General features: G+C 46.9%; 1 protein-coding gene across 1 annotated transcript in view; it reads left to right on the forward strand.

Moving 5' to 3' along the window:
* The window catches only part of ARHGAP22 (Rho GTPase activating protein 22), a 50186-nt gene extending 36333 nt beyond the window's left edge, over nt 1-13853 (forward strand). Inside the window, exons 4-8 of the mRNA XM_088528743.1 lie at nt 819-951; nt 5513-5586; nt 7350-7471; nt 9223-10123; nt 13500-13853. Of these exons, the coding sequence (XP_088384869.1) occupies nt 819-951; nt 5513-5586; nt 7350-7471; nt 9223-10123; nt 13500-13728 (1459 nt within the window). The 3' untranslated portion in view covers nt 13729-13853. The remainder of the gene's footprint in view (nt 1-818; nt 952-5512; nt 5587-7349; nt 7472-9222; nt 10124-13499) is intronic.
* Nucleotides 13854-14179: the final 326 nt, after the last annotated feature.

Below are 14179 nucleotides of genomic sequence, written 5' to 3' on the forward strand. Positions count from 1 at the left end.
TAAGCAAACCTCCACCCAACGTGCTTAAAGCAGAAAGTACCATTATTTGCACTGGCTAAATAGAGATAAATCTCGCCTGAGTCTCACTCCGGTGGATTTGTGTCTTTTAAGGGGCCCTGTTGAGCTCCTTGTGTCTGTATCCTGCATCAGCAAGAGGCAGAATTGATTACTACTAATAAGGAAAAGGAAGAACAGGTACATATTCATCATGGGATCTGACACCCTAACACAACAAGAAGGAGAGAGAAGGACAGAGAGAAACTCCTGGAGCAAAGAAGACAAGTTGTGATATCCCAGCGTAGTGGAAGGGGAGAAGGAGACGTGGCCCCCAAGCTGGATGGCCCAGCCAAATGGCAGCAGAGCCTGGGAGCCTCTGTTTCCTTCTGAGGCACCTGTGCCCCTGAGAGCCTGGCCCATGAGACAGAGCTGGGCGCTCGCTGGGACGGAAGGGACGGGGTGGAAGAGAGGAGCTCGTGCTGCTGCCTCAAGGCCTGGCTCCGTGTGACAGCAGCAGGATGCGGAGCTTTGCTGTCGGTATCACAGGAATCGCTGTGCTGGCCTGGACTGTCACCCACGTTCCTAATCCTGAGGAGCCACAGCCTCGCTAAACCTTTCGTGCCCCCATGCATTCCTGCTGTGGGAGAGGGGTCATTTCCTACTGCCATGTAGTCCGGCCTGCCTGGCCCAGGCGTGTGGCAGAACAGGCTCCCTGTGTGTCCCTTTCCCCAAGAGGGGCCTTCCTGTGCCCCTCCAGAAGGTGGCAAGCCATGGAGTGGCATGGGTGTCTAACCGCTTTTTCCCCTCTTCTCTCCCTGCAGCAACACAGATGTTCACACTGTGGCGTCCCTCCTGAAGCTCTACCTCCGAGAGCTGCCGGAGCCCGTCATCCCCTTTGCCAAATACGAAGACTTTCTTTCTTGTGGACAGCTACTCTCAAAAGATGAGGGAGAGGTCAGTGGTTCTTCCAGTCTGCCTCTTCCTACCTTGTTGGTGCTCCCAAGTCTCAGTATAGTTTTCTTCTCACTCTTAAACCCAGATTTAAAACAAGTGAAGCTTCTGGGAACCTTCCCCTGAAATTTTCTGAAGCTATGAATTGTGCATTATTATCAGGGGCTTCTGCTTGAAGCAGGAGCTTCTTTGAAGTAAGTCTTTTAGCCTTGCACTTTTTTTCTGAACAAAGTTGTTCTGTAACAAAACTAGTAAGAGATGCAGGAGACCTGTGCTCCTTTCCCAGCTCTACCGTTGCTCCATTAGCAAGCTGTATGCAGTCACTTGTTTCTGTGTTTTCAGCATTATACATCAGAACAGTGTGTTCTGACTCTGGTTTTTGGTGTGTTAGAAGCTGAATTTCTTAAAGGAAAGGCACTACAAAAGGGCAGTCTGTGTTGGTGCACCAAACTGGGGGAAATAATGCTATGAATGCCTTGCCAGACCCTTCCTGTGGTAACTTCTGTGTGGTTTCCAGGCAAGGGAGGGGGCTGACAATAACCTCCCAAGTCTGTGGCAATTGTGGAAATTTTGATTCTCTTCCTGGGAGGAGCAGGATAATTGAAGTGTGATTGATTGATTTTTTCCATCCGTGTTGCTCCCCCCGTGATGATATTTGAGCTCTTTGCTGATTGCAGGGCACGCTGGATCTGGTCTACTGTGGGTAGGACTGTGCCACCTTCTGCAGAGGTTGGAAGAGGTGTAAGCCTTGCTGCAAGTGTCAGCTAAAGACAGAGGCCTGAGGGCTTGGAAGTCCCAGGGCCCCATTCTACCATCTTTTGTGTGTGTGGCCTCAAGGGTGTGCTCTTCTCTTGAGCTCTAGTGGGGTCTGTAAAAACCTGATCTTTACTGAGAGCGCGGGGCTCACCTTCAAGTGACAACAGTCTGCGGGGAAAGGGAGTCCTTGCTGATGCTTGTGAGAGGATGTCTGTTTGTGGGCAGCCAAGGCACTGTACCTGGTCGTGTCTGTTTTCTGTGGACAAAGGGCAGGTCTGTTACTGCTTGAGCTGATCTGTGCTCATGCAGCGTGTGCTCTAGCCAACTCTGGGAGAGCAAGCACTTGAGCATGATGAAGTGTAGTGCCACATGACGTGGATCCTGGACACAACCACATCAGGGTGTCTGTTCATTAGTGCTGTCTCTTAATTTGTATAGCTGTGTATCCGCTGGCTCCAAAAGCTGCTCGTTTTCTTAGTCTCATTCACCTCAGGTCACTGCAGGGCACAATGTAGCAGGCAGCAGAACTCCACAGTGACTCCTGAGCCCCCAGGGAGCAGCAGCATTTCTGAGGCACTGGAACCTGTTTGTTTTGGTCGCAGGATGTGCGGAGTGGGATGTTTTGGACCTGTAAGCAGAGCTGCACAAGAGCAGAGGCGGTGCCAGTTGGGCCAGCGTGTAGCACTGTTCTGCTTAGTGACTGTGCAGCTTGCCTGACTTTGCCTGCAAAGGCTGCAGCTGTTTGCAAAGCAACATCTGGGCTGGTTTTGTGTGAGTAAGGCCAGACTAAAAGGACTTGTCTTGCATACTCTTTGGATGGAAGGATGGTGGGTAGAACTACATAGCTGGAAAGAAAGCTTATGAAATATGGCACTGCTGATAGCAGAGGTGTCTTTTAAGCTGCTGTAACTGTTTTGTCAGGAAAATCTGGACCCTCAGAAGGTCCATCTGCTTTTTTGGCAAGGGAGCTAGGGGCAGAGAGGCTGTGGTGTAAAGTCATACACAGCCTGCAGGACTCGACTTGTCTCCTCCCACGTGGAAGGACCCCTGCTCAAAAATGTGGTTTTATTTTTCAGCAGAAAATGGTAAGCTTTCAAAAATCAGAGAGCAAAACAAACAAAGAAAACCCCCACAAGTTTCATTTCAAACAGATGCAGTTTCTGCAGGGCTCCCGGGCAGCTGGTTAGCAGGCACAGATCGCGGCAGAGCTGATGAACGCTCCTGAGGTGCCTGCATGAGAGGAAGCTTTTTTAACCTGGCAAGCATTTGTACCTTGATGAATCCAACGATGCCCTCAGTGATTCCTCAGTGACACAGCATGGGCGATAGATTTTTTTTTTTTTTTTTTTTTTTTTTTTAGATCTTTTCTATTATTTCAGATAAAATCTTCTGCCCTTAGGTCATGTTTCCAACTGTTCTCATCTGCCTGCATTTCCACAGCAAAGCCCTCTCTCACATCTAAAAACGGCCTGTGGTATTTTAATTCAGAGCACTTGAAATCCAGTGACAAAGTGCCATTTTGATTTCAGAATTTGAAATAAATTAGTTTCCAGAGTAAGACTCAGGAGAGAAATGGATCTGTAAGCTTGACTGTCTAGCTCAAAATCCTCGCTACAAGGGTGGATGACCTGAATAACTGACCTTAACTTTCACCTCAGTAACAGCTGTCCTTGATTCCGATGTTTTCAGAAGTTCAAAAAGGGGACTGATATTTCCAAAAGTGAATAGTCTTTTATTGGTGAATCCATTTTTGCTGCTATTAAAACTGGCATGGTTTTGAACCTAAAGATTTAAAACACACTAATCACTTTTAAAAAATCTGCCCTTTTGTATTACTTTCTTTTTTTAATCAGTCGAATAACTTTTTTTGTGCTCGACAATTCAGGGGCAAGAATGAAGTGCCTGTGCGTTCAGGACATTGAGGATGGAGGCAGGAATAGAGGCTGCTTTCTGCATGTTTCTGACTTTGTCTGGACCAGAGAACCTTGCAGATCTTGCCAGAGGCTGCCCAACAGAAAAACTCTCCCTAACGCCTTGTAGTAAGTTGAGGAAAAGTTGAAATCCAAGGGCAAACACGCTTCTCTTTCTTGGAAGCAGCTGTTTTCAATTTCTCCATCATTAGTAACCCAAAGCTTCACAAATGTGCTTGGATATCTCGTCTTCCTACAAAAAATTAACAGATCTGTAGAGCAGTGGCTGTGCTGAAGGGAAAAAGCAAATGATACTGAGGCTTTAGAAGGACAAAAGTCAAAGGTTTCCATTGGACAATTTAAGCAGTTTTTGGATTTCAAGTCATTCCTCATGCAGATATCTCTTACTTTTATGTACAACACTGATTTTATGAAGAAGTATGATGCAGCTCAAAACGACTGCAAATGGAAGAAAATAAAAAAAAAAAGGTAGTTGAATTGGGATGCTGTTAGTTTTTTCAAGAAGCACTTGCCTCAGCTCAGCTCTGCAGGGGTGGATTTGCACTGTGCTCTGGGGGCCTCTGAGCTTCAGACAGGTTGGGTGCGGCAAAGGCAAAAATGCTGCTCCCTTGTCCTGACTCTCTGGAGACTGGCAGGCCTCACCAGCTGAAGGCCTCCCCAGTAACCATTGAACTCCACAGGAGACTTTCCACTGATTTTACGACCTGAATGGAACATCAGGGGTTCAGTGCTGTGGTTTGACTTCAAGAATTCTGCGACCTTTTTCTTTTGGATACAAGATTTTTGGAGGCTGTGGAACAAACCTGCTCACTCAATGGATTGCAGAGTGGGGGGTTTTTCTTTCACTCTGGAGAGTCCCCTCCCCCAACTTTTTTGGTTATTTTCTTTTTCTGTCTGTCCTTTGGAATTTTAAATAAAAAACCCCAGCTATGTTTGTTTTGGGGCTGGGGAAAGGCACCGGCCACGCCGCATCCCCGGCCTGATGCTGGTAGCGCTCGTGCGGAGAGGCTGTCTGGAGACTCGAGTGCCGGGACACCACGCGCCGTGGATCCATCTTACTGCGGCCAGCGGCTCTAACCCTATGAAAGCCTGAATGGTTTTCCTCATGCCTCTGTCTCTCCTTAGAGGAAAGCAGTAAATCTTTGTTTTTTACTTTCTTTTAATCATTGCTGTGGAGAGCACAGCTGCACACTGGGATGGTGAACTTGGGCTTCGAGATCCTCTTCCAGGCCGTTCTGTCATTTGAAAGGATTCCATTAATCTCCCTTGCCTTAGTTTCTGTGTCCGGAACAGGGATATAGTTGTATTTCCTACCTATATACCCACATCCCAGTTTTAGGGCACATGCCCCAACGCTTTCACTTCTACAGCGCTGGGACACACCAGCACAGAGGGTACCACATCTGCACTGGCTTCATGTAAGTCTGCAGCATACTGGGTATTTGCAAGCTCTAAAGATGCAGTCAGGAATATGATGCTCTCAGAGGCTTTCTGCACTAGATTTCGAAGAGAACTTTGTTAAATAGAGTCAGATACTGTCCCCTGCACCACTGGACGCAAAAGCTCTGAAAACAGCACAGCTGATGCAGGTCCTTTGAGCTCAGCAATGGATTACACTTCTGGTGCTCGGAACTTGGGAGCAGGAGGACTCTTCTCCCTGAGAGGTAATGCACACCACACGCAGTGGATAAACTGCTTATGCAGACCCAAGGTGACACAACATGCCCGCTCTAGGTCTTTGGAGATCCTCACGGTGCTACGGCCCGTTGCCAATGGATCTGACTCTGTAAAGAGGGCTTTTTAGCACTGCAGTGTAACCACGGAAGCTTTCATCATTTATATTAATAACTCTCCTTCTTGTTTGCTCTGTCCCTCAGGGAACCCAGGAACTAGTTAAACAGGTGAAGAATTTGCCCCAAGCCAACTACAACCTTCTCAAATACATATGCAAGTAAGTGAAATTAATTAACACTTGAAAAAAAAAGTCTTTGTTTCAAGAAGTTCAGTGCAATGAACAAGTAATTCTCTCTGAACATTCAAATATTCAAGAATCACTTCTACAGAACTTATTACTCCTATAAAATGTGTGGAGGTAGATGTGCAGCCTGCTTGAAGGAAGCTGCCGTCACCTGCAGCCCGGGCAGTGAGCATTAATGCTATAATGATATTGTTTGTATCAGAAGCTCTTAAAGGCCAGGAAAGAAAAGCAGCTGTCCCACACACTGCATGCTTGGAGCATTCCACTTAAGCTGGGCAGCAGATATAGTCAAAACAGCCAGTGTGGCCTCAGCTTGTACTCGGAAGGGGGTTGGGAATGGCCTCCTCTGGGGCACCAGGGGCTCCTCAGCCTCTGTTGACTCTGCCAGTTTTTGCAGAGCGGGGGGAGTGCGGCTTGGGAGCTGGCCCGTTATCCCTGCACAAGTGCAGTGAGCTTTACATGTTCTCCATGGAAGAACCAGAGTCCCTGTATCCCCAGTGGGATTTGCACATACGTAACAAGCACTAGACATGGAGCCCAGGGCTTATTCAAGAGATGTTGACCCCTTCACAAATGTATAGGTAGACAGCATTTTTGATATATTTTTTTTCCTGAATAGTTTCAAAAAATTCTTGTGCCTGTGTGCTTCAGTGGTCCTTTGTTTTAATAACTGAGTATCTCAAAACATGACTGGATGCTGTCGGGCAATATCATCATACCTGTTTCTAAGTGAAGGACTTTTAACTTGGCAAAGGAAAGACCTGGGGGTTCTTGGATTTCAGCTCCGTGTCTGTCGCGGGATGAGGCTGCTTAAACCATGAGAATGGCCGCAGGAGCCAGGCACAAGCAGGCTTGGAAATGGAGCCAGCCAAGCCGTGCAGAATGACAAGATTTTCTGACTGCCCCAAACCCTTCAACCATCCAAAGAGGAACAGAAATTTAGGAGATAAAGTACTGACTGTTCACCTTTGAGGCCACTTAGTCTTATTTCCTACTCTTGTAGGTATTCATGTCATATAATCCTTTACATGACTCCTTGTTAAGGCTAATCTCTGTTTATAAGTTACTTAGGTGCTCGCTTTGCCTTTCTCTGACTATAGCTCTTGGGAAACTGCTACAAATTACTTGTTACAAATATTTAACTGTTAGAAACTTTATGTTGATTTGCAGCTTATACATATGGATGGCCAGTCTGCATTTTCTTCACGTGCCATCCTTGACTTGCATAGAGTCATTTTGTTGTGTCAGTATTTGCCTAGCTGAGGTACTCTGGAGAACCACTGGGCTACCTCTTAATCTGTATTTTGCAAGATTTGGGAAACTAAACTCTTCCCACAGGCTGCTTCTAGGATGAGATGATGAATTGAATTTTTTTTCTTCTGTTCCACCTGCGAGTGAAAACTGTCAGAAACCACCCTGTATAACTGCAGAATTCCTACTGAAAGGTGAAAAGTTGTATTTTCATACCCAGCAGGCAGTTAGATATCCCATAGATGGGACTCTTTGGCAGAAACCATCATGTCTTCTCTTGTTCATGCACGAGGAGGGATTAGTGGCTATTCCTGAGCAGGTGACCTGCAGCAGTTCCTCGCAACCTTTAGGGTATCAGGATGAATTTGGGGTTGTGTAAACACTGGGCAAAAAGTATTCCTGCCCCCAAAAGCCTGCAGTCTGGTATGCCGAGCCTGCTTACTTATTCTTGTCTTTCTTTGTTTTTCCTGGGGGGGCTTTTCAAGGTTCCTTGATGAAGTTCAGGCTCACTCCAGTGTTAACAAGATGAGCGTCCAGAATCTCGCTACAGTATTTGGACCTAATATATTACGACCCAAAATGGAAGATCCAGTAACCATGATGGAAGGTAGGTACTGCTCCTGTTGTGAGATGGCAGAGCTGAAGCTTCTTTGAAGCCACAGGAATATCTCATGTTGAAAGTAGCCATTGGCAGCTGTATCATGTGATTGTCACCCCCTCTCACCATGGATCTAAGGAGCATCTCTCTGCTACATGGAGATGCTTTTGGCTTCTTGTTAGTTATATGAAATCCTCCATGAACCTACTGATTTTGAAAGGAAAACTGAAATGCTCTTCAGAAGGATCAAATCCAAATACCAAACTACTACTTTTATTTAATATTAGTGCATTTGGGTACAGTTAACAACTTCCCGTGAAAGAAATCCAGTCCACAGTGAAAGATTTTAGTGTTTTTTTGTTTGTTTGTTTTTTCCCCTCAGGGCTACACAGGCTGCAACTGTCTAAAAAGAGTTGTATTCCATGCAGACTTTATAGGGGACAGAAATTCACAGAACTCAAGGAATAAGCTGAAAATCACTGTTAATTTTAGGTGTTATCGCACAGTGTTAAAAAAAAAAATCCTTTTTAAGGTTTTTTTTTCTTGTCTGTAGAAAATACTTTGTATTAGGTTTGATAAATGGCATTGTCTGTTAGTCTATAATGGTCTACTTTACTGCTGAAAAACTGACAGCTCATTTCTCTGGCTGTACATAGCAGTAAGTGCACTCTGTGTTTGCTTCTTACATGTGAATGCAATGAGAAGCTCCTTGTTAACCCACTTGCTCAACTTGTGAATCTTCTAGTTATGCTCTACAGTGAGGTAGTCACAGCTACACTCTTAACGTTGATTCTTTAGAGAAACTGATAAGTCTTTTTTTTTTAATCTATGATTCCAGTAGACCAGGCCCTTACAGCACTCTGCGAACTGATTTTAAAGTTTATTGAAATCTCTGTTCCTGCAACCCAGTTTTTGTTCTGTCATCTGCTCTTAAAGGGCTTGTGCTCAGTCATTTTGTGCTTCCGTGACCTAAGCCAGCTTCCATACTAAAACTCCCTATTTTCCCTTGAGTTTCTTCTAAATGAAGCACACAGGAACTTTCCTGGCTGGTCTCAATTCCACATCAGCAAAGGAGATATGGACCAGTGTGTCCATGAGCTTGTGAGGGATGCGCTTGGTGCCCTGCTGTTCTCCTTTCCCACCCAGGAGGTGTCTGGGTGACTGCATTTACATGAGACTCAGTAATAGGTATTTGAAATCTGTGATTTTCCATCTTGGACCATATTTCATCAGACCCTCCTGAGTTCTGTTTCATTTCAAACTGCAGTGTTTTACTAGAACTGGAATTGAATAGCAGTCCACAAATTGATGGTACAAAAGGCCTCTTTTTCTCCTTGCACAAAGCAGCATGTGTCACACAGATGTCATACTCTCTCCAAGTTTCTCTATATCATCAAGACTGCAGCAAAAAGTCTAAGCTAAAATTTCTGGTTATTTAGCAAACACTAGCTCTGGGCCCTGAGACCATGAAACAGGGTGTTTCCCAGTGTCCACCTACAGAGTCCTGAAATAGGCCAATTATTATCTCTGCTGCTAACCATTCCTGCTTGCCTGCCTCCTTCCTGCTGTCCATGCGCAGCGGTGGGCACCATCCTGTCTCCTGCAGCCCTGACTGGACAGGCCCCGAGAGGTTGCGTTTGCAGGGACTGTGGTACCCACCGCTAGCTTCACAGGGAGCTCCTGTGACATCCCAAGCGGGAAATGAGTGTCTGAGGTCTCTCATGTCTCATGGAATTCTTGCTGCTCTTTCCTCCCCACAGGCACCTCACTAGTTCAGCACCTGATGACAGTGCTGATAAGCGAACAAGGGCGCATCTTCGCTGTTCCTCAGGCAGATGTGCCAGGGAGCCAGCTGGAAATCCGCCCCGTGCGTCAGCGCAGTACGGTGGAGTGGATCTCCGAGGAGGACGGGGAGGACGGCAGGTCGGAGAGCGGTGTTCCCAACCCCATGGATTTGCCTTCGAGCAACGCTGTGGCAGCAGAGGCCGCTCCTGGACCTGTGGGGAACACCACTCCTCCCGAACGCAGCAGCAAGTTGACTCAACCTGCTAGCAGCCCCAGCAAGAGAATGCAGACACTGCCCCCCTGGAAATACTCCCTTCGCCAGCAAGGAGCGCGCTCTGTGAGTCCAAAGCTGGGCAGCTCATCCTTAGACATCCCCAACCTCTCCTCCAGTGGGAATTGGTTGATGAATGGACTGTACTCGCTGCGAGGCCACCGCAGGACAGCCTCTGGGGAGCGAGTTAAAGACTCCTGCTCTTCCCAGAGACTCTCCACTTATGACAATGTCCCTTCTTCCAGCCTCTCCCTTAGCACGCACAGCATGGCCAGCACCACGTGGTCCACGTCGTCGTGTGAGATCTCTGTGGTGGACTCAGTCAGCAGCTGCCCGGCCTGTCGGGCCAGTGACTCTTCTGCCTTAAGCTCTCTGAAAACCGAGTGGGTAACTCAGGGCTCGCTGTCTCACAGCGAGGTCAAAACTGCAGATCTAGAAACCAGCATCGACAGGTTCGAAGCTTGCAGCAGCAGCAGTGACCAGAGCAACCCCACTGCTGCCTCCAGAGACACTATCAAGTGCTCTAGGGCCTTACAGAGCTTGGTGGTGGAGCTAAAGACAGAACTGAACAAACAGAGGACTGAGTATGAGACTAGTATCAAAAGGTAACGTCATCTGCAGGGATACGGCGTCTTCCTTCACCTTACCCCAGTTTGACCGTAGTGTGGGCCACCGAGTGTTTGAAGTGCTAAGAGCCAGAGTTGGGGTTTACGTGACTGCAGGTCTTGGTCTGTACTTTCCCCATGGCTCTGTGAATCCAACTTTCTTCTCTTTGCCAAAAGAGAGTATCCAAAAATGGAATTTCCATCACAGAGACGATGGAAAAAGGGAGAAATTCCATTATTTCACATTCTATGTTTTCAATGGAAATAGGAACAGCTGAGATGGGTCCAAAGGCTGCTCTTTGCCATTCTCCTGAGAGAAGCAGTGCAGCAAATAATATCTGCTGTGGAAGGCGGAAATAGGGGGCCCAGGGTGGATTGGGCCTTAACAAGCAATGCTGTTGGCTCATGCAGGAACAAAAGTTGTCTCAAATCAGTCTTAAATAGAGGGTTTCATGGTGCTTTTCCAAGGGAAACTTTCTTCGAGGAAACTGATTTTATTCACCTTTATTCTGGTGGGAATGCAGGTCAGCTGTAACGCTACAAATAGCCATTTTGCACGGAGCTCTGGAAAGCAAAAGCAAGGTTTCCAGACATGCTTGCAGCATTTGTCTGCTTACACTTACAGCTAGCCACTAGTTCAGGGTGCTGCTTGTACAGCACATAACTGAACTGAGCAGTTCTTTCCCCGCTTGGTACTTGCACAATTGTAACTGCTGATGCTGCACTTGGAATTTGCACTCAAAAAAGTCCTTGCAGTTTTCACGAGAGAGTGAGCTGATTTGCTAAATAACCAGGGGGCAAGGCTGGAGGAAGCAGCCAAGATTAATAGTAACAGTCGTGTTTATTTGCTGTAGGTTTTTTGTGTTTCAGTGCTTAACAGAATGACTCTCATGAGTCATATTATAAAGCTAATTGCTTAAAAGAATTAGATATGCATCACTATACAGGCATACAACACATGCCATGCAATTTTGTGTGTTACAATACAGAATAATCATTGACCTGGGCCTACCATCCTGGTACTTAGCATTGGAGAAGGCCCATATTCCCATTCCTTATGAATAGTTGAGTTTTGGATATTTTTTGTGCAGTAAGGTGTTCATGTTTTATTTATTTCTTATATTAGTAACGGTGTGGTAGCATTTATGTACCTCCACGTCCAAGAAGGCTCCCCAGCACAGTGTCCAGAGTTCATACCAGTGTTTGCAGGGACTGCGTAGCACAGCTTTAGGCTAAGTTTGTTACCGCTTTTTTCTTGTTAAAGTAATTTCTCAAAATCTGTGTGGGAATGCGCTAGTCTGAATTGTGATCTCTTGCAGTGGGCCAACGGTGAAGGTAGCAATTCCTATGATTACTTTCCTGCTCTACTTTTTATGATTTCTTGTGGTGGTGGCTCACTAGGCTCTGCCACTTTCCTGCCTTGCACTGCTGTGGTATGTGAGGCTGGAAGGAGACCCAGGCCACGGAGCAACTTCGGTTCCCACCAGGCTTCATGGAGAGGGAGAGCAGCTCTCCCCAGCCTTGTATGTTCGAGGCTGGAGAAGGGAGGGGCAGCCCCAGCTGTTTAGCCTAGGGAGTCTTGGAAAAGCCACAGAACGAGGATGGCCCTACGGGGCCCGCTTTGTTAAGCGCTGCAGAGCGGGAGGGAGAGGGGAGCCGAGTGTGTCCAGCGCTGCTGCCGGATCTGCCCAGCACCCGGGTCAGGCCTCGGCTCAGGGAGACAGGACAATCTGTAGGAATGCGCCGGGAGCCGCTTCCGCCCTCCTGCCGACCAGGCTGCGCCAGCGGCCCCGACCTCCGCTCCTGCCCTGGAGCAGCCCAGCCCTGTCGGCAGCCAGCTGGGAAGGGACACGGCAGCCCGCGAACCGGCCAGGCCTTACACTGCAAAACAGCTAAAACACCTCATGGAGGAATATTTCATGAACAAGCCGGTGAGATGCAATCACTGGCCTTTTGTATTGAACAGGATGATTCCAGCTGTTCAGGATTACAGCCCTAAGGAGCTTCCTGTCAAGCCTAAGCATTTCAAGCCAAGTTTTTTAGCTCACAGAAATTTACAATGTCTTTAGTACATGTGCAGTCATTTATAGGTGCAGAAATATGTTCCTTTTGAGGCAGCATGAAAGTCTGCTCCTGTGGAAAGACAGGAGCTCAGTCTAGTAAAGAAGGGAGGCAGCTTGGTAGGAAAACGTTGGGCTGCCTCCCTACTTTTATTTTATTGAAGATAATTTATTCCCCCAAAGTAATAAGTAGTTCCTTTACAATTGTACATGTGCTTGTGTGGTTTGCAGAACTCAATCTGCGTAGCAGGGCATGTGTGAGCTTTTTGTTGGCATATAAAGAAGCAGAGGGAAAGCAAAGTCAGTACCTGCCTGGGGCAGAGGTAAAGAGCACTTGCTGATGGAAAAGCTGTTATTTATCATTATCAAGTGCCCATTTTTTCTCTCTTAGTCAGAGGGAGGCAAGTTTTATGGCCTTCCTGTAACCAGTCTGTTCCAGAGCATTTCTCCCTCAAGGTTAGTATAATTACCAGGCATTTTCTCTTGAATTTCAGTAATTCAAGTTTACTACCTAGGCCTCTTAAGAAACTGCAGCTATCTTGGAGAGAACCATTATATTTTGTATGTAGAAAGTCAGTAAATACTGTAAACATATGCAATGCAGGAAGTGGAAAGCTAGTAGAGCCTGCTGAAGCTGACCCCTAAAATTTAGTGGTAAAAACATTTAATGGGTAGCTCACATATGCAGGCAGTTAAAAAAAAAATTAGGAAGGCAGTGAGGGGCATGTGGACCTCCAAAGGGTCCTGCTGTGTTACTGCAGACAGCCAAGTGCGTGATAAGAGCCTGCCTTGTCAGAGAGGAGCTGTCTTTTCCAAACTGCTGCACATGTCTGTCTGCCCATTAGTGCTGCTGAATTTGGGGTGATGCTAATTCTGGTCCCTACCCAGCAGCAGAAGTATTTGGTATCTGTCTTTCAGGGGAGGAAAACTGCATGAGCTCGGGAATATTGTTGGGGAATGGGTGGCAGTGGCGATCGTGTGGGAGGTGGCTGCCCGGGAAGGAGGCTGCAGGGCCCACCCTGCCTGGTCGCAGAGCAGAGATGGGCCCCAAGGCCCTGCTGAGACACACGTCAGCTTCGTGGCTGCTGGAGCCAGGGCCTGGGCGTGCAATTCTTGAGTGTCCTTCACTCTGAGTGAGTGAAGGAGTCTGTGTGTGGCTCCTCCCTCAGGAGACTTCCCTGTATTATGTCAATGATATTTTAGCTTTAAGAAGTTGAACAACATATGTTATTTGGTATAGCCATCACTGTAGTCTCTATCCAGCCACTAAAGCGCTCTTTTTTTTTTCCTCCCTCTCTCTCCTCTCTGGTTTTAAGAATTGAGGAAACAAGTGCGGACCTGAGAAAAAAAGTGATTAGGCTAGAAGAAGAACTGGACCAAGAACGAAAGAAATACACAATGCTGGAAATAAAGCTGAGGAATTCTGAACGTGCTCGTGAAGATGCTGAGAAGAGAAATCAGCTTCTGCAGAGGGAAATGGAAGAGTTTTTCTCAACATTAGGATGTTTAACTGTTGCAAGTCAAAGTGCTAAAGGCCCCAAATAGAAAAAGCTCATGTACAGCAAAGAAACTTCTATTTCTAGCAAAGACAGTCTCTATGCACATTTTGTCCTGGTATACTCGTGTATCACGAGTAATTCTGCAGTGACTGCGCTCTCAATGACACTTGCTCTTTTTCATGTGCCTGTAGCATTTGGACCAACTGGGATAGACTGCTAAATGCAATGCTTGGAAGTGTAGATGGCAGTACACCAAGGAAAAGTGGGCAGAAGATTTCTATCCACGGCTCAGAAGATACCATTCTCTGTGTCTATACTGTTTCCATGTTTGGATTTACTGCACCACCCTTCTGCTGGGTCAAGGACAACGTCAAGGCGTGTGAGGTGGGTGAGACAGCTCCAAGTAATGGACAGGCTGAGCCCGAAGCTGTGGGGCCTGCCTGGGGGACCACAGTTCTCGTGGGGCACCACATTCAATATGGTTCAGGGTGCACAAT

The sequence above is a fragment of the Tinamus guttatus genome, unplaced genomic scaffold, assembly GCF_059628265.1.
Source record: "Tinamus guttatus ecotype Peru unplaced genomic scaffold, ASM5962826v1 Tinamus_guttatus_pri_ptg000314l, whole genome shotgun sequence".
NCBI classification, from domain to species: domain Eukaryota; kingdom Metazoa; phylum Chordata; class Aves; order Tinamiformes; family Tinamidae; genus Tinamus; species Tinamus guttatus.